The sequence below is a fragment of the Salvelinus namaycush genome, chromosome 4 (assembly GCF_016432855.1).
Source record: "Salvelinus namaycush isolate Seneca chromosome 4, SaNama_1.0, whole genome shotgun sequence".
In the NCBI taxonomy this organism is placed as follows: domain Eukaryota; kingdom Metazoa; phylum Chordata; class Actinopteri; order Salmoniformes; family Salmonidae; genus Salvelinus; species Salvelinus namaycush.
Genome location: NC_052310.1, coordinates 63,381,647 through 63,402,114, shown reverse-complemented (window position 1 = coordinate 63,402,114; position 20,468 = coordinate 63,381,647). Strand labels below are relative to the sequence as shown.

At 42.0% G+C, this 20,468-nt stretch overlaps 1 protein-coding gene across 2 annotated transcripts in view; it reads left to right on the top strand.

Annotated features, from left to right (window-relative positions):
* The window catches only part of LOC120046717 (E3 ubiquitin-protein ligase MARCHF8-like), a 126,447-nt gene extending 109,305 nt beyond the window's left edge, over positions 1–17,142 (top strand). For both annotated transcript variants that reach the window (XM_038992162.1, XM_038992163.1), the window contains 4 exons: positions 2,757–2,836; positions 10,551–10,731; positions 12,128–12,263; positions 14,585–17,142. In XM_038992162.1, the coding sequence (XP_038848090.1) occupies positions 2,757–2,836; positions 10,551–10,731; positions 12,128–12,263; positions 14,585–14,889 (702 nt within the window). In that variant the 3' untranslated portion in view covers positions 14,890–17,142. The remainder of the gene's footprint in view (positions 1–2,756; positions 2,837–10,550; positions 10,732–12,127; positions 12,264–14,584) is intronic.
* The last annotated feature ends 3,326 nt before the right edge of the window (positions 17,143–20,468 follow it).

Sequence of the window (20,468 nt, the reverse complement as noted above, 5' to 3'; positions counted from 1 at the left end):
GTATTCTACCTCAGGCGAGCAATACTTCAAGACTTCTTTAATATTAGACATCGCGCACCAGCAGTTATTGACAAATAGACACACATCCCCATCCCCTCATCTTACTAGACATAGCTGCTATGTCCTGCCGAAACACGGAGATGCCAGCCAGCTCTATATTATCCTTATCGTTGTTTAGCCGGTGAAACATAACATATTACAGTTTTTAATGTCCCGTTGGTAGGATAGTCTTAATCATAGATCATCCAGTTTGTTTTCCAATGATTGCACGTTGGCCAATAATACGGAGGGTAGCGGTGGTTTACCTACTCGTCGGGGATTTAATGGGGATTTTTTTTTAATTGTCCAGTTCGAGGTGTGTAATTGCTGTGCTGATGTCCAGACTCTCTTTTTGGTCATATGAGATGGTAGCATCAACATTATGTGCAAAATTAGTTACAAACAATGAGAATAAAAACTAACAAAATAGCACAGTTGGTTACGAACCCGTAAAACGGCAGCCATCCTCTCCGGTGCCATTATAGCCAGTATATCTGAGAATTATATAGTTAACACAGTACCTTCCTCATTTTCCTAGTCTTGCTGGTGTGTAATAACACACAATGTAAATGTTCTACTTCCACAGTTAAATATTGTCTCGTCTTATTGATTTTAAAGACAGTTCCTCTGTTTTGATCATCACACCCCTACATGCGGTTATTTTTCTTCATATGTGTGTGTGTGTGTGTGTGTGTGTGTGTGTGTGTGTGTGTGTGTGTGTGTGTGTGTGTGTGTGTGTGTGTGTGTGTGTGTGTGTGCGCAAGATGGCAAGACAATCAGACAACAAAGTGAGAGAGAGAGTTACGCTGAGTCCCCTAAGCAAGCTGGTCCTGGGGCTTTGTTCACAAACAGACCCCACAATGCCCCAGGACAGCAACACAATTAGACTCAACCAAATCATGAGAAAACAAAAAGATAATTACCTGACTCATTTTAAAGAAATAACAAAAAAACTGTGCAAACTAGAATGCTCCTTGGCCCTAAACAGAGAGTACGCAGTGGCAGAATACCTGACCACTGTGACTGTCCCAAACTTAAGGAATGCTTTGACTATGTACAGACTCACTTCACTTGCCTTGCTATTGAGAAAGGCCGCCGTAGGCACACCTGGCTCACAAGAGAGGACAGGCTATGTGCACACTGCCCACAAAATGAGGTGGAAACTGAGGTGCACTTCCTGACCTCCTGCCAAATGTATGACCATATTAGAGACACATATTTCCCTCAGGTTACACAGATCCACAAAGAATTTGAAAACAAACCCAATTTTGATAAACTCCCATATCTACTGTGTGCCATCACAGCAGCAAGATTTGTGACCTGTTGCCACAAGAAAGGGCAACCACTGAAGAACAAACACCATTGTAAATACAACCCATATTTATTTTCCCTTTTGGACTTTCACTATTTGCACATTGCTACAACACTGTATATAGACATAATATGACATTTGAAATGTCTTTATTCTTTTGGAACTGTGAGTGTAATGTTTACTGTTCATTTCACTTTGTTCATTATCCACTTCACTTGCTTTGGCAAGTAAAGCCCTTGAATTGACAGGCAGAGAGAGAAGGTGAAGGCAGAGTTGAATTCATTGAATAATTTATTGATCTCATCCAACCCCTGAGCTATAAATTGCCCTTTAGTTACAGATGTAGTCAATAGGTAATTAGTGGGTAGTAGAGGCTAATGCACACAGTGCCTGTAGCCTGGGAGGCTTCTGATTTTATTTATTTATTAAATGTAACCTTTTTTTAACTAGGCAAGTCAGTTAAGAACAAATTCTTATTTACAATGACCGGGGAACAGTGGGATTTTTACCTTGTCAGCTCTGGGATTCGATCCAGCAACCTTTCGGTTACTGGCCCGACGCTCTAACCACTAGCCTACACCAGATGTACCGGGACATAATATTACAACACACCTCTACTACCACTGAGTATAAGGCTACACCAAGGTTATAGACAAAAGGATTTCTGATCCCATTTGTTACTACCACACCAGTGCTGCTAATGAGTGTTTTAATGAGGTATAGAGCTTATTCACGCCATGACCATGATCGTTTGAAATCCAGGCTCGCGTGGCAGTTTTGAAGTACTTCATTGAGTCTATGGAAAATGTTTTAACACTTTCACGTTCAACCTTTAAATTAACAGATAATTAATAAACCGACCAACTGAAAATACGAGTATCTGCAGAAGTAGTTTAAGTTTTGAAACTGGTTTTCCAGTTGTTGTTTTTTTCAAATGTTTTGCCGTTTGAAATAATTCCGTCAGATGCCAGCTAGTGGTAATGTAATGTGAACTAACAGCCAGCTGTACTGTGTATATTTGTATGAGTTTGGTCGGCACTCTTGACAGCTCTGAATCCCTTTTATCTCCTGGACTCTGTCAGTGTGGTTGTTGTTTTTATCACGCTGTGCGTCAGTACATGCCATGTTTATGATGCATTCCGTGGAAGTGTAGTAAAATGGACTGGATGAAGTTCTACATAAGCTATTTGCTTGTTCTCTAACGTTGGAGATATTTCCTTTGGCAGTCTCAGAAAATACCCTTGCTAGCTAGCTAACGGCTTGCTATCTGAGGAAGATACAGAGCTAATCGGAGGCCAGCTCTTTCTCTTTATTGTAAATGAAGCCCAATGTTACTATTTTTCTGGTGATGCCGATGAGACTAATCAGAATTATATTGGTTTCTCTCTCTCTCTCTCTTCCTCAGGCGGGGAGTCCCACCTCCGTCAACGCCCCCTGCAGCTTTTCACGGTCATCGGTCACCCCCTCCAACCAGGACATCTGCAGGTACTGTACACACACCTTTAAACAATAACCTTTAAACTCTAACCCCTGAACCCCTGAACCCCTGACCTTTAACCCTCCAACCATGACATCTGCTGGTGTACATCCTTCAAATGCTTTGGGCTGCTGAGGGTTTACTGGCTCTGGATCTTAGCAGTCCCATGTTTAGTTGATTTAGTTGATTGAAAGCAAGGTGCCAGATGGGTTACATATGGTGTTGTCTGATGCTAAACAGAATAGACGGGAGCTAGATATGGCAGTGAGGAGTACTACACTGTACTGAAGAATAATACTTTATTGTCCAGAAATGGTGTTCAGCTTTATGCCAACCCCTTTGTGCAAGGTCAGGAAGGGAGTTTCCCTGATTTAACTCTCCATCCTTTCCTTTATTTTTTTTGTTTGATTGCATGCTGGCCTTTTGTTTCATTTCATATATATTTTTTCTACCCATCTCTCCTCCATCCTGCTACCCATCTATCCTTCTCTCCTGTACTGGTTTTCTGCTATCGTCTGCCCGACCATCCCTTCCTTTCTCCCCTCCTCCAACCTCCATCCCTACGATCCCACACACACAGCCTTTGCAGACCACTGTGGTTCTGATGAACTCCAACAGCAAAACCTCTCAGGGGTCAGGAGGGGGCATCTCTGTGACAACACTCTGCCTGGATACCCCCCCAGCCTTCAAGCCCTCCAAAGGCCGGGGCGGGCTCTCCTTCGGGACGGAATGGCTCTCATTGCTCCGCCCCTCCACCGTCAACGGGACGCTGAAGTTCTCTCACTCTCTGAACGATGTGGGCCAGCGCATGGACAGCCTCTGTAGCGGACTGCACTTCATAGACCGGACCTGTTCTGAAGGAGAGCTGGATGTAAAACCTAAACAACCCAACACTGACCAGAAGTCCAAGATGTTCAACGGCAAAGCAGCCACACTCCCACACCCGGCCTCGAACCATCCTCCCTTCCCCACGCACACACTCACCCGCACACACCCTCACCTCGTTCCCTCATTCACCAACAACTACAAGTACCTCACCCACGAACACTGCCTCCAACCTCACTCTTCCGGCGTCCCTCCTCCTCCTCCTCCACCACCTCCTAACTCCCACCTCCACCCGCCCAGCTCCAAACTCCTCCGCCTCTTCCTCCCCTTTTCTCGCTCCTCTACCTCTGCCAGTCTGCAGTGTTCTGAGCTGGGTAGCTATGCCTCCCGCCTCCACATCACCAAATCCTCCACCACCCTAATGGGGGGCAATGAGCCTCCCCTGGGGGGAACAGAGGGCCTCCTGGGGGATGACGATGTGTTTGAGATCCCCCAGGGAAGGACCGGAACTTGGACAGGGGCTGGAGCCCCAGGAAGTGGTGCCAGAAGCGGGGATTCGGGTCGGCTTGGGGCAGCCCCCCTTTGCTACATGGACGAAGACAGCGATCTGGACCGTTTTTCAATTCTAGACCGGTGTTTGTCACCTGCCCATTCGGACAAAATGGGGCCTCTCACGCCAAGCCCGCTCTCGCCCTATTCGCTGTCCGGAGACTGCTGCAGGTGGGTGATTCCTGGATTGTGACCCCCCTGTGCTGTGAAGTGGTAGACTTCTCCTGCTCACCCCCGTGCTGTGATGTGGTAGAGACACATAGAATTCCATGGCTGGATCCTGCCTACGCCTCCTGTGATATGACGTGGTAGAGCCCTGCCCATCCCTCCTGTGAAGTGGTAGTGACTGTGCGATCAGGGACTAGCTGGAATGGAATGGTCAGTCACACTTTGGTCTATTCTCCAAGTATGCTTGCGTGGGTGTATTTTATTTTTAAATTGAAAAATTGAATTTAAATAATTAGCTTGCTGGTTATCCACAGAGACAGCAGGCGTGGTGGTGGCGGGGGGGAGAGACACAGACAGAGGAGAGAGAAAGACAAAAAGAAAGGGCGAGAGGGAGCAAGTGCTTTTGGATGAAGGTGTTCTGATTTATCACTCCTCCTCTGTACCAGTGGAGGCTCCTCAGAGGAGGAAGGGGAGAACCATCCTCCTCAGTGAATTTAATAAAAATTGTGAAACATTAAAAATGTTATCCTTTTTAGATAACACTATACTAAATATATTCACGTGTCACCAAATAATTTATTAAAACACACTGTTTTGAAATGAAGATCTACAGTAGCCTCAACAGCACTCTGTAGTGTACACTATGGTGAAGGCGGAGGACAGCTTGTTTCAGTCCTCCTCTGGGTACATTGACTTCAATACAAAACCTAGGAGGCTCATGGTTGTCACCCCCTTCCATAGATTTACACAGTAATTATGACAACTTCCGGAGGACGTCCTCCAACCTATCAGAGCTCTTTTAGCATGAACTGTTGTCCACCCAATCAAAGGTTCAGAGAATTAATCTAGTACTGAAAGAATAAGCTACAGCTGCACTGCATAAGCTGCACTGCAGTGCATAAAAGGTGGTGAGTAGTTGACTCAAAGAGATTTTTAAGACAATACTTGAGCAGTTTTTAACAAATGAATTTCTTTAAAAATGAAGGAGAAGCTAGAGAGATGGAGCGAAAGAGGGCTAGCTATATTTTGTTGTATATTCACTTAGCTAGTGAATGCAGCTGGCTAGTTTAGCCTACTCAAACACCAGGCTCAAACAGTGGAGGATGCTATGTTAGCTAGCTGGCTATGGCTATCCAACGCTGGAACCTCTTCCAAATCAAGGTAAGCTTTTGGTTTTATTTTCACCGGGGCCTGCCGGTGTAACTGCTAAACTGATTGCTTAATGTACACCGCACTGCATGATTGTAGTGGGTTTACTAACGCGTTAGTTCTAGTAGCTATGTTGACTATGACGTGAGCTAATATGCTGACAACGATGTAGGCTGTGTGTAGCGGTAATGATTTGAAGGTTTGGTTTGGAAAGGTTGTTTTGCCTGGTCACAGACAACTGATGTGTTGTGCAATTAAGTCCACAATTGAAGGGAAAAGGTGAGAGGAGGAGAGAGCGTAGATACGATAAGGAATTATACAATGAGCAAAAATTATCATGCTGTGGCTGCTAAGAATGTGAACTGTGTCTGCATGTGATCAGGGGTGTATTCATTCCGCCGATTCTGTTGAAAAACATTTCTTAAACAAAAGAAAACGTAAAGAAACGGGGATCAACATACCTGAATTTGTCCAATAGAAACTCTTGTTTGCAACTGATAGATGCAGGCAAGAGTGTGCAAGGTGGTATTGAATGTGTCACTGTCTGCCACCTTGATTACTCAAATTTTTCTCTTGACCTGTAAACGTTCATTCATAGGCCAAGTTAGGGTGTAGCAACTTCATGATGGGTACAGGGAAAAGGTGAGTATCATGTAGTAGCCTAAACCTATGCTGTTACATTGAGCTGGGTGAATGGAATATGAATGAGAGTCATCCAATATGCTATAATAGAAATAAGGCCATGCTCATTAAAAAAAACATTGTCCTACCTCATCTTAAATGTCACCGACCGCCACTGCTCTGTACTTCCTGTAGAGTCAGAGGTTAAATAACCTTTATTTAACTAGGCAAGTCAGTTAAGAACAAATTCTTATTTACAATGACGGCCTACACCGGCCAAACCCGGACAATGCTGGGCCAATTGTGCGCCGCCCTATAGGACTCCCAATCACTGCCGGTTGTGATACAGCCTGGATTCCAACCAGGGTGTCTGTAGTGACGCCTCTAGCACTGAGATGCAGTGCCTTAGACCTCTGCGCCACTCGGGAGCCCAAGGAGCTTTAATTGGACCCTGTTCCCTTTATATGGGCCTATGCACCCTGGTCAAAAGTAATGCACTATAGAAGGAATAGGGTGCCATTTTGGACGCACACATGGACTGCAGGGTTGAGACAATTCTAATTTAATTCCAGGCAATTCAGAAAGTAAACCAAATTCCAATTACACATTTTCCTCATTGAAAAGCATTGAAGAGATTGGAATTGGAATTTCAGTGTACTTCCTGAATTGACTGGAATTTAAATGGAATTGACACCCAACCCTGATGGACTGAGATCACCACTTATGCAAATCCTTCCTGTTTTGTCTGCTCTGTTCTGTTCTGTCCTGGCTATTACCCTAATAGAACAGTCTTTCTGACACATTATTGGAGTGGCTCTCCCTGGTTTGAGTCGACCTGAACAAGAGGAAATGATCAGAAATCGAGCCAGCACAAATGTGTTGCAAGAGATATCAGTACAGTGGGAGTTGGAGAGACAGAATTTTGTTGCTGAGAATTTTCAGATGAGGAAATGCAGATGAGCTTCTTGATTTCCATAAATTCACTGAAAACCTACACTAACACGTGATTATTTTAACAGCATTGCACTTTTCATGTATACTTTAAGCCATCTAATAGCCTAACCACTGATCAAGCAACGTTATGGACTAAACGTTCAAATCCTGTTACTGCAAGATAATTTTGCTGTGACAATGTAGGTAAAATGAAGATCCTACATCTCTGCAGGAATACACAGTCGTTATAATGAAGTTATCTTTGTTTCTCTATCATCCTGTTTCCATCATCATTTTAACCCGTGTTTCCCGCTGGCATTTGAATGCGTTCCATGTCGAGATCTGGCACCTGCCATCTCACTATCTCTGCTCAACAAGACGTGTTCTGGCTGACGGAGCACGGCAAATTTAATCCCTGTTTCTGTAATATTACCAGCAAGCCAGCAGTGCATAAAATGTATACCAATACAGCCAATTTATTTGCCAATCAACAGAGAGCTTAGGAACAGCTCACAGTCGTCTGGTAAAGCACTGTCTCACACATCTGAATACTAGTACACATACTTTATGAATAACATTATGGACTCAGTCTGGTGTGGTACGTGTTGATTATAATCTCTCGTTAACTCTTCTAAATTAGTGAGACGGATTGAGGGAATCAACTTGTTTTTCTCAGTGCTTTGCAGAGCTGCATACAAACACACCACAACAACCTACCCCAGCAATAAACACTACCTCTTCTTTATCCCTCCATCTATTCCTCCATCCCACTCCATCTTCCTCCACCTCGACTCCTCCTTTGTTCATGTTGTCGTTTAATCTTGTGAGGCTTTGGGCAGATCAAACTCATTATCCTCCTAACTGACTCGCTATACTCACCTCCCCCCTTAACCAAGGTGTGTGTGTGTGTGTGTGTGTGTGTGTGTGTGTGTGTGTGTGTGTGTGTGTGTGTGTGTGTGTGTGTGTGTGTGTGTGTGATTACCTCATGGTTATGATCAGACAGGAGGCACTCCTTTGACCAACTTATTTCTAAACCCTGCTGTGCTCTCAGTCTCTGTTCTTTCCTTTCTTCTTTTCTGCTCTGTTCCATTTTGTTATTTTATTCTGACTGAATATCATGCAAAATACTGTTTTCATTGTAATTCAATGTAATATGGCTCTATAACGCTTGTCAAGGACAACTAAGAAGACTTTGTCAGTAAATTACCATGGCAGGTAATTTTCAAGTGTCTTTAGGCCTTGAGGAAAATCACTAGTTTCATGTTAAGTATTAATCTTCAAGGATTTGCCCTTTACTCTGTTTGAACACAAATTATGCCTTCATTTTACATTCATTTTGAAGTGAAGCCAACCGTATTGGGTGAGAGAAAGGGCAATATTTTTTTTTACCAAACTGTGACCATCTCAACTACAGTGGTTGGTTTTTCTGCCAGAGAATTACCACCACTTTGTCCCATAGCTGCCTTTACTCAACACAATCCTATTCTGTTTTACGTAAAACCACTTTATCCCATAGCTACCTTTACTCAACACAATCCTATTCTGTTTTACGTAAAACCACTTTATCCCATAGCTACCTTTACTCAACACATCCTATTCTGTTTTACGTAAAACCACTTTATCCCATAGCTACCTTTACTCAACACAATCCTATTCTGTTTTACGTAAAACCACTTTATCCCATAGCTACCTTTACTCAACACAATCCTATTCTGTTTTACGTAAAACCACTTTATCCCATAGCTACCTTTACTCAACACAATCCTATTCTGTTTTACGTAAAACCACTTTATCCCATAGCTACCTTTACTCAACACATCCTATTCTGTTTTACGTAAAACCACTTTATCCCATAGCTACCTTTACTCAACACAATCCTATTCTGTTTTACGTAAAACCACTTTATCCCATAGCTACCTTTACTCAACACAATCCTATTCTGTTTTACGTAAAACCACTTTATCCCATAGCTACCTTTACTCAACACAATCCTATTCTGTTTTACGTAAAACCACTTTATCCCATAGCTACCTTTACTCAACACAATCCTATTCTGTTTTACGTAAAACCACTTTATCCCATAGCTACCTTTACTCAACACAATCCTATTCTGTTTTACGTAAAACCACTTTATCCCATAGCTACCTTTACTCAACACAATCCTATTCTGTTTTACGTAAAACCACTTTATCCCATAGCTACCTTTACTCAACACAATCCTATTCTGTTTTACGTAAAACCACTTTATCCCATAGCTACCTTTACTCAACACAATCCTATTCTGTTTTACGTAAAACCACTTTATCCCATAGCTACCTTTACTCAACATAATCCTATTCTGTTTTACGTAAAACCACTTTATCCCATAGCTCCCTTTACTCAACGCAATCCTATTCTATTTTACATAAAACCACCTCATATTTTCCTATTTCAAATCAGCCAGGCCTTTTTGGAGCCTTGTGTTGTGAAGCAGGCTCATTGAGGATTCATCTCTGTCTCGGCTCAGCTCTGTTAGAGGGCAAGGTCAGTGTTCTGACAAAGGCCACATTTGCCCGAAATTTCAATCGTCTTGTGCTCCTGCTCTCTGCTCTCGTTTTATATTAGCCTGTCAGATTGTGGGGAGGGGAACGTGTCTGTGTGTGGTGGTGGGGGGGGGGGGGGGATTGCTCAGAATTCTCAATAGAGTGGCGTGTGTGTGCGCAGAGTCACTATAGTGATCTCATGCCCCTCAACGCTGAATGCTGCTGATGTAAAAGACCTTTAAGTTGTTGTGTTTGTAAGCCATACTGTAACAAACTATACATGTCATTCTAGGCCTTCCCTAGGGATGAGTACCACAGTATGAGTCATAATACCCATAAAACCTAGCGGTCAAACAGGGAAATGGTTCCAATCGTTTTTCCACCATTCATTTTTCCCATAGGGGATTTTAGAAGTCACCTTGTCCGAGAGAGATTTACATGGTTATGAAAATGTCACGCCAGGGTAAGACTACACAAAACACAGCCCTTATTTTAAGTGTTTCTAAAATCCCCTATGGGAAAAGTTTATGGTGGGAAAATTATTGGAACCATTTCCAATTTCCAGTTTTATGGGTATTATGACACCTCCCACCCATGTCTCTCAGAAAACAGCAAATGATTCATGACTGTGAAGTTGATTTGGGAATAATTACATTAGTTTGTCATTATTGAGTTTCCTCTTGGGGACAGTCTCTGTGTTGGGGTTGTGTTATTAGTTCAGATGTGATCAGTATGTCTGTCTGTGTCTGATATAGACTCTGATATCTACATTTCCTGGTAACATCACTGAGTTGTGTCTCTGTCTGGGCTGTATTCTGCCTCTGGAGTCCTGTCTGTATACTCCTCTAGGGTCACTGAGAGTGTGTTAACTCTGTATCAGTAACTGTCTAGAGACTGTCTGTTGTCTGAGTATCTGCTATGGTCTACTAATCTGTGTCTGTGTCTCTCTCTGTAGGATCTGTCACTGCGAAGGAGACGATGACAGCCCACTGATAACACCGTGCAACTGTACGGGCAGCCTACGCTTTGTCCACCAGGCGTGCCTGCAGCAGTGGATCAAGTCCTCGGACACACGCTGCTGTGAACTCTGCAAGTACCAGTTCATCATGGAGACCAAGCTCAAACCCCTTCGCAAGGTGAGACTGAAGGTGTGTGTGTGTGTTTGTGGGGGTGAGGGGGGGTGTGTGTGTGTGCACATACTACACTCATTCTGTTCTAGTCTACACTCCCAGAGATGACTGTGACCAGAACATGCAGATGTGAATCCCACTCGAAGACACTGACAAGACAGAAAGCTGTTTTATTTATCTAATACTGATAAGAGTAGCGTGACATTGGGTTTTCGGCTTTTGCAATTGGTTTCGAGTGATTTTGACATGATACAGTCTTATTTAAGGCATTTATCAATCTTTAACGCTTGCAGATTCAACATTTTAATTAAAATGATAAACTGAACAAAAGCACTTAAATTCTGTTAATAGTTATCGTCGTCGTCCCCCCCCCCACCCGGGTTAATTTAGATCCTGGGTTAATTCAGTACAATACCATGGAAACCAGGCCAAATCCTCATTACGCCTCATCCTCCCTCCTCGTCCTCTCTCTCCCTCCTCCTCCTCTCTCTCCCTCCTCCTCCTCTTCCTCCTCCTCTCTCTCCCTCCTCCTTGACCTCTCTCTCCTCTCTCCCCCTCCTCCTCTTCCTCTTCCTCTCCTCTCCATCAGGATGAAGTGTCTTTATTATCTACCTCTGTTCCTCTGTAAATGTTGCATTATTCAGGAAGTCATGGTGCCAGGATATTGGTTTATAGGACTGGCACACTGGGATCTATCGCCAAGGAAGACAGATCTATACCTCCTTTCTGCCAAGGAACAGTGGATAGGAAGAGAAGTCCATTTTCCCTCCCTGCTCCTCTTCTTCCTATTCTCTAATTTGTCCTCTCCCCATTCTATATTCTGTCATACCTCTCCTCTCCTCCACTCTCATCTCTCCCTTTCCTCGAATCAATGCCAATAAATTGTCTACATTCATTTCATGTTTGTCATAAATCATTTCAAAGCATGTTGACATCTATGAAGGTTATTGAGAGATTGCATCTGATATTCAGGAGGTATAATGTAGCAAAACCTTTCGTCATGTATTTGACTTTGACCATTGATTTCAATGGGTTTCATGGATCAATAAAGAAACAGTCCAGTGTGTTGGATCTGTAAGAGGTTGAGTAGTACTGGACAGCTGATAAATAGTTAACCAGCATCAGTGTGTAACTGAATGATCCACATAACACGGACAGAATGATGGCCATCAAATATTTAGCACTCATTTAAGCAGCTTGTGAAGAGAGGCATGCGAGCACTTTCTGCCAGACTGCTCATAGTCCATTGATGGTCAATCGCCCAAACCCTGTCCGAGAGAACACAATGGAGTATTTAAGTGTGTGTATCTGACTTAAACGCTTTCGTTTTTTCTCCCTCCCTCCCTCCCTCCCTCCCTCCCTCCCTCCCTCCCTCCCTCCCTCCCTCCTCTCTTTCTCTCAGTGGGAGAAGCTCCAGATGACGTCTAGTGAGAGGAGGAAGATCATGTGTTCTGTGACGTTCCATGTCATCGCCATAACTTGCGTGGTGTGGTCCCTCTACGTGCTCATTGACCGCACTGCAGACGAGATCAGAGCAGGTCATCACAGGCACCAAAACCATCACAACACCCCTCAGAGTGGACACTGCACACCCTTAAATACTTTCACTGCATGGCAAAAACCCCATTACACCCCTCACTCAATACAGTCATAACATGCCAAAGCACCACAACACACAACTCTAGTACAGTACAACGTGACACACACACACACGCACACACACACACTCTCTCTCTCTCTAGGTAGCCTGGCGGTTAAGAGCTTTGGACCAGTAACTGAAAGGTCGCTGGTTTGAATCCCAGAGCCGGCAAGGTGAAAAAAATCTGCCATTCTGCCCCTGAGCAAGGCAGTTAACCCCCAACAACAACTGTTCCCCGGGCGCCGATGACGTAGTTGTCAGTTAAGACAGCCCCCCGCGCTGATTCAGAAGGGTTGGGTTAAATGTGGAAGACACATTTCAGTTGTACAACTGACTAGGTATCCCCTTTCCCTACTCTCGGGTCAGGCCCGTTCACGCAGATTGACATGTTGTGTTGATCATTATAAATCTAAAGTCAGTGTTTGTGATATTTATTTGTAATAATGAGTAAGTACCCACTGTATCTCTCTCTTTATCTCTCTCTTATTACATCAAGTCATTTGGTAGACAGCACTCTCAGCATGGTGCAAGACAATTAGAACTGTTTTTCTGGGTCTGGTAAAGAGCAACTGAAGGCAATAAACAACTTCTTCGGTAGAAAACAGCCTATGATATTAGTCAGAAACATGTATTCTAGTGTGAAATATACAAACTATGATACTTTTGGTCATAAAGTTAGTCTCATTCAAAACAGAGATTTGCGAGATAATTAGGAAAAAATGGTATGTCACTGAATGAAGGGTATCGTAACAGTTTTCCTTGAATTTGGTTTATTTCAATCCTGCCTACATGTCCACAGCTGGCATCATCCAAGTAATCATAAATTCTTAGAGCATCTGCACGCGACCTGATCGTAATGCCCATGGTCAAAATTGTCTGAAATTCGATATCCCTATGGAGCTAGTTAGGGAACATCAGTAAATTACACAATATACATGGGACAATATTTTTAAATGCCAATAGCTCCAAATTTCAATGAATTAACCTCAAACCAACTCTAAATTGTAGAAATGCATATACAAATATTGAAAGCATTTAATAAAACAACTTAAAGGTGTGCAACATGAAAATATTGTACCATTTACATTGTGAAATGTATTGACGGTCCCTAACTAGCCCCATAGATAGGCTATCCGGATGAAGCTAATTGGCGAAAGACGTTGCCTATCTTACTTGGTAGTCTTGGCTACTTCCAGACACAAGACCTGGTTAGACTGTTTCAAGTTGTCTAGAAGGGTGAGTGGCTGTAACTGTGCACTGTTGTGGCAGAGTAAAAAGACAAAACGCTTCCCACGTTCGAACACATACACAAGAGACACCCACATCAAAGCACGCCTCCAAAAAATCTCCATCTCAGTCGCATTTCCTAATGAGGAGAATTGAAACCAAGGCTAAATCAGGAAGTTCAGCTCCCCTTTAAGCTGTTATTGTACTGCTAGAGAGAGGAGTGGGGGGAGGGGATAGAGCCCCACCCTCTTTTCACCAGTGTAAGTGAATAAGCAGTATAAGTGCATGATAAACTGAGTTATAAACTCTCCACCCTCTCTGTCTATCACTGGTAATACATTGTAATGGCAATCTCTTCACCCATGCAGCCGGAAGAATCCCAGGTAAACTTTTCACCTTTGACCGTTAACCATGTTTTATGTAATTTCCTGTGAGACTCGGCTTTGGTGTATAGGGCTTTTTCTAATTGAATCTTACCTTGATTCCTGTCATCCTCCCTCTTTGCCCTCCCCCCCAGAAAAGTTGTACTTACTGTACTATGACTGTGATATGTGGTTGTCTTACCTAGCTACCTTAAGATGAATGCACTAACTGTAAGTTGCTCTGGATAAGAGTGCCTACTAAAATGTCAAATGTTTTTAAACGCATTGGAGAAGGCCAGAGTGGAGGGACCTTGGACCTTCTTCTCCAATCTGTTTGGGAAGGAGGTGAGGAGATAGGACGCAAGGAATTGCAGAAAGAGGAATTGAGATAGAGCCTAGTTCCTGTTCCTCCTTCCTACAGTACAATACCCTCCCTTTCTTTACCCTCCTCTCCTCTCCTCCTCATGGTAGAACTGATCCAATTATTTCACCCTCCATCTCTTGTAGCATCTGCATCCTAGATAAGCATATAAATATTTGTGACTGTTGGCAATGTATTTTACATGTCTCTCTCTCACTCTCCCTCCCTCTTTCTTTCTTCTCGCTCTCGCTCTTCTGACTCTAACCCCAGGTATCCTGGAGTGGCCATTCTGGACCAAGCTGGTGGTGGTAGCCATCGGCTTCACGGGTGGCCTGGTCTTCATGTATGTCCAGTGTAAAGTCTACATCCAGCTGTGGAGGAGACTCAAGGCCTACAACCGGGTGATCTACGTCCAGAACCGCCCAGAGATGTGTAAAAAACAAGTGTTCGAGAAACTGCCCCTCATGGAGCCCAGTTTGGAGCACAAGGAGGCTCTGGCCCTCACCCAGTCTGACACAAACTCCTCCCAGTACACAGAGACAGAGGACTACAGTATGGAAGTGCTACATGTCTGACCAACATATTACTGAAGCGCCCACACCATTTTACATATACTAATACACAGGCACACTCTGGCTGACCAACATATACACACACAAACACGAGCAAACCGAGTAAAAAACACACAGACATGCATAAGACTATAGTATGGGGGTTGTACTAAGGTGTGAGTGACCCACCTTCACCCTGCTCCCATCTCCACACAGTCTGAAACAGTATGGACCAGTCCCCTCCCCTCTCCCAGGACTAGACCTCCTTCACTGGGCCAATTGACCCCTCACACACACACACACACACACACACACACACACACACACACACACACACACACACATCCCCCTCTGGGGGAACAAGACTGAGACAGATGATCTCACTCGGCTCCAGAGGTTTCAGTGTTTCTGTTGAGCTGTTTGTTTGTTGCTTAGTGTGTTAGCTTGTTTGTTTGGTTTATTTGTTTTACTTCCTGTAAATCATGGGCTAAACCATCATGGATCAGTGTGTAGCGCCGCCGTTTCTCTGCAATATTTTAGAACATTCTGGAACATTGAACATTCCAACTACTGCCACCGTACTGCTGTCGTCCGAGAGCCCGCTAAGGCCCGCTCCCCCGCCTCTCTGAGTTTGGGTCTGGATCAGACTGGATCTGACTGGATTGGACCGGATCTGACCATGCATTGAAGCACTTTTTGGTTTCTACCAATACCCCTCTCAACCCTCTTCTCTTTTAATATGAATAAAGTACTTTATAGTATATCCCAGCAAACAGGGGACGTCCTAAGCAACATTGCCATTAGGCCCCTTTTAGGGTTTTGGCTAAATGTTATTCCACTGCCGTTCTGAGAACATTCTAGGAATATTAAAACATGGCATTAACATCAGGACGATAAGGGGACGTTCAGTACTGATCCCAGTTTGGTATAATAATAATAATAATAATAAGGTCATTTGATGTCCAATAGGGAACATTACAAATAGGTTTCGATAACCGGGAAGTAGACAAAAACACAAGACCATGACACAATGTCCTGACAAATTTAGGATACAATATCCTGACGTTCTGGGGATGTCCTATGGACACTTTTGTTTGCAGGGATAAGTGTGGGAAATTGTACAGCAACAAATAGGAAGATGTGTAAAAATCCCTTGTTTTATATTTGACATTTCTGTCCCACACACAGACCTGCCCTCCCTTGGATGGAAATCGTGAAAAGCAATGAATGATGGGGGGAAATGGAATTCTGATGAAATGATCTTTGCACTTTTCACTTAACACTAAAAGTAATGCTAAATATGGCCTACTGGTTACTCAAGCCCTGTGGTTTTTAATACAACCAAAACACAACTTTGCGATAACATCAGATACAGCCATCCACCTGACATTACCTCCCTCTACCATAAGAACTCTCTGAAGGCTCTGAGAATGTAACGTTTTTAAAAGCATTTTCTACCAACCATTCATTCACAGGAAATCGCTAAATAATCTCCCATGTCAGTCATCATCATAACACCAACCAAAACCAACCAATCGGTCATGTTTTTTCTATTGTGCGAATGATACAGTACTTGTGGTATTCCATGTGCAGTTTTTAATAATAGTAATCATGGGTTTTACGATGCCTTGAGGAAGCTACAGCCTGCTATATTTAGACTGTTCTCTTATCCTCCTATTGACTTCTCTGACCACACTAATAATGATCATGCAGATGGGATTATTCAAATCCAAATTTACATAAGATTATGTGAATTTGATCAGAGGCAGTAAGAGATAGGATACAGGGCCTATTATCATTATTATGAGAGGCCCTATGAGACAATACTGAGCCTATTTTTACTATGGTGATGATCGTGGGTGGGTTATACTGTAGCATGTCTTTTTGGTTTAGTTTTATACATACAGTCAGTCAGTGAGACTCAGGTGAGCAACGGACAATCACCTGATACAGAGACCCGCGACACAACATACATTTTTCAGTCGAGCTAAAGTCTCTGTTGCACAGTCAGACAGGCTCCAGTTTCCAACCACGATAACTCCGATGTATTACGTTACAACGATCAGTCCCTAACCCACCTGCTGTTTCACTAATTATTATTCAATGTAACTTAATGTATCGTTCTGGATCACATCTGGCATTATGAGGGTTTGATTAGATGCATTTGTAAATTGATCAGTTTCAGTCCAGATAATGTTTTCTAAAGTAACATCTGATGGCTTCTCTCCAGTAAAGCAGAGTTGCCATATGTTGACAATAAAGACACTGTTTCCCTGAGCCAAATGCCTTGTGTTGTTAGTCATATGCAGTGGTGTAAAGTACTTAAGCAGAATTACTTCAAAGTACTGCTTAAGTATGTTTTGGGGGTATTTGTACTTTACTTTTTATTTGTGACAACGTTTACTCCACTACATTCCTAAAGAAAATATGTACATTTTACTCCCATACATTTTTCCTGACAACCAAAAGTACTCGTTGCATTTCAACTGCTCAGGCAGGACAGAAATATGGTTAACATCCCTACTGCCTATGATCTGGCGGCCTCACTAAACAAAAATACTGCGTTTATAAACCGTCTGAGTGTTGGAGTGTGCCCCTGTCTGTCTGTATTTTTTTTTTAAGTTAAAAAAATTGTGCTGTCTGATTTGCGTAATATAATACATTTAGTTTAAATAATTTACTTTTACTCAAGTATGAGAAAGGAGTACTTTATCCACCATTGTACTGAAGTACATTTATAACCAGATACTTTTAGACTTTTACTCAAGTAGTATTTTACTGGGTCACTGACTTTTACTTGAGTTATTTTCTATTAAAAGGTATCTTTACTTTCACTCAAGTATGACAATTGAGTACTTTTTCCACCACTGGTTAAATGTAACTTGGTAAGAGTCTAATATAATGTAAAATTCAAGCTGCACAGAAATGCAAGAACATGATTTCTTGACTTAATTACAATACTGTAAAAGTGCAGAGCATGACAGAACATGAACTATTGGAACTGTCAGCAAAAAAGTGTGGGGGTAAGGACCTGATTGGGTTGCCATCTAGTGTTGGGAGTAGGGAAGTGCAGTCTAAACATGGGAGTTGTGGCCTTCTCAAGGCAGCACGGTTTTGGGCTTACAGTCTGTTGTGTAAGTGCTTTTGTATCTGTGGGAGAACCACATTCCCAGGGTCCTCTCAGGCCCTATACAGCCATTCCAGCAAACACACATTTTTAACAACGATGTTTTTGATACCAGTGTAAATATACATAACAAGAGGTCCAACCAATGCGGCGTCCATGACACTTCTACTGTACAATGACGACAAACAAAATTGTTCTTTCAACATCTGTATTTCCTGAAATGTAAAGCTCCATTGTATTCTCCAATTGTAAAAGTCAGGTTTGGAGTTGTGGGTAGTGTAGTATTTGAGAAGCATGTTTGATAAGGGCCTAATGCTTCTCAGGAGCAGCACAAATATGTATTAATACATATTATATTTGTATTATATCTGTGGACACGGTTTCAATGTACAGTGTACATTTTAGGACCCCCTCACACAGTCCCCAAGACACTCTGTACAATTAGACAGAAACAGTGCAATTACCTTAGTTGACCTGGTCAATTCTCTAGTACTGTCGCTGTTTCTAATCCAGAGGTTCACTCTCTGGATACAATATTGCTTAAATTGTTTGTGTTGTATTTATATTTGCGTCAAAAGATACCACTTCAAATTGTGATTTTATGCAACTAACACTATCAGTATCCAATTCCAGACATAAGCTATTTGAGCTTTCTCCCTAGAAATCAATTCTACTTCTTCTGTACGTGACTTTCTCACACTGTCCTAGTTATTGTCAGAGGCAAGAGTCTTTGAGAGGGCTAGACTTAATACAGTGAGGCCAGCATTCAAACTGCACTGCACTTGACTTTTAAAGGTAACTTACACTTCAGCTGTCATCTATAGTTCTACCCCTAAAAGATATTCAGCCAGCTTTTATCACCACTGTACCCAATGAATACAATGGATCCAAATGATCATTGCTTTTATTGTATTGAGAGAAATATTTGAATGTACATGATTGATAAATTTATTTAAATTATTGATTTTTGATTATGTATAACTGGCTCCTATAATTGTGATTTTGAGAGAAGAGACTTGTTGATGTTGTCCCTTCAGGCTTCTTTGCATTTTTTACCTTAAGACTTTTATGGACAAGGCTTTGCTTAGCTACATGAACAGTTTTTATTGCTAAGCTCTATAATAACTTTGTAATGGCTACAGTCTCAAAATTCCAGCAACTTTACCCAAATTCCCAGGTTTTGTCACAGATGAAAGATTCCCGGATTTCTTGAAAACCTGAGAATTTTGGGAAAGTCAGCAACATTTTGTAACCCTAAGCCATATTGTATAACATTACATTTTATTTTGGGGATGACCCTGTCAGAGGTCTGTGTGTTCTTTCAAAGTCATTTAAAATGTAAAAGAAAAAACAGCTCTTCTGCAGAACATGACATAAGCAGCCATTCCATCCCCCCTCATAATAACGCTTGTTGTGCTGAGAAAGTGTTACTTGCATAAAACTACAGTGCTTTACTACGGACTCGACTTGAACAAACAAGACTGTTTCCCTCCTTCAGATATCATTCCACACGTTTGTCTGAGTTTACTTGTGAATGGTAACTGTAAATATATATTTTTTAAGTACTTGTTTTTGAAAATAAATATTGATGTGTTTTCATTTGTTTAATTCCCAAATGTTTGAACAAAGTATGTAGAATGAAAAACCAACCAAATAAAAATGAAAACCTAAATGTCTTAGTTTTAGCTACTGGATATGCTTATATTTTCATTGTCACCAACAGTTTTACACTACTATAGGGAGAAATAGAAAATAACATTTTGAGCATTTTTATTTGACATTTGAAATGTACACCAATGAAGTTTAATAGATAAATCCACATTATTTAAATGTGGGACTATCTGTAGAAATAGCTAGCAAAAAAGTTGAATGGCATCAGTGGGTATGTGCTTATCATAGCAAACGATACTTACAGCACAGTATGTAAGAAACAACACACTGAGTATACAAAACATTGGGAACACCTTCCTAATATTTAGTTGCACCCCATTTTGCCCTCAGAACAGCCTCAATTCGTCGGGGCATGGGCTCTTAATCTTGTCTCAGAGCATTTTGTATTATTCTGTATGTAAATCCAAGACACTCCATTTCGTATGGTATGTATTCATTTGTAGATGTCACATTTTTTATGATATGTTATGAATTATAATTTGCATTATGAATTTGCAAAAAGTACAATATGTTTCATATTTGAAAAATGTATATGTTACGAATTTTAGCTAGGTGGCTAATGTTAGCTAGGCTAGGGGTTAAGTTTAGGAGTTAGGTTAAAGGGTTAGGGGAAGGGTATCTAAAAGGGTTAACTGACTTGCCTAGTTAATTAAAAAAATACTTAAGTAACCATCTTTCTAATGTAACCATACCAAACGTATCATTCTAAATGGAGTGTCTTGAGGTTACATACAGAATAATATGAAATGCTCTGAGACCAGGTTGGGATTCTACAAGGGGTCGAAAGCTTTCCACAGGGATGCTG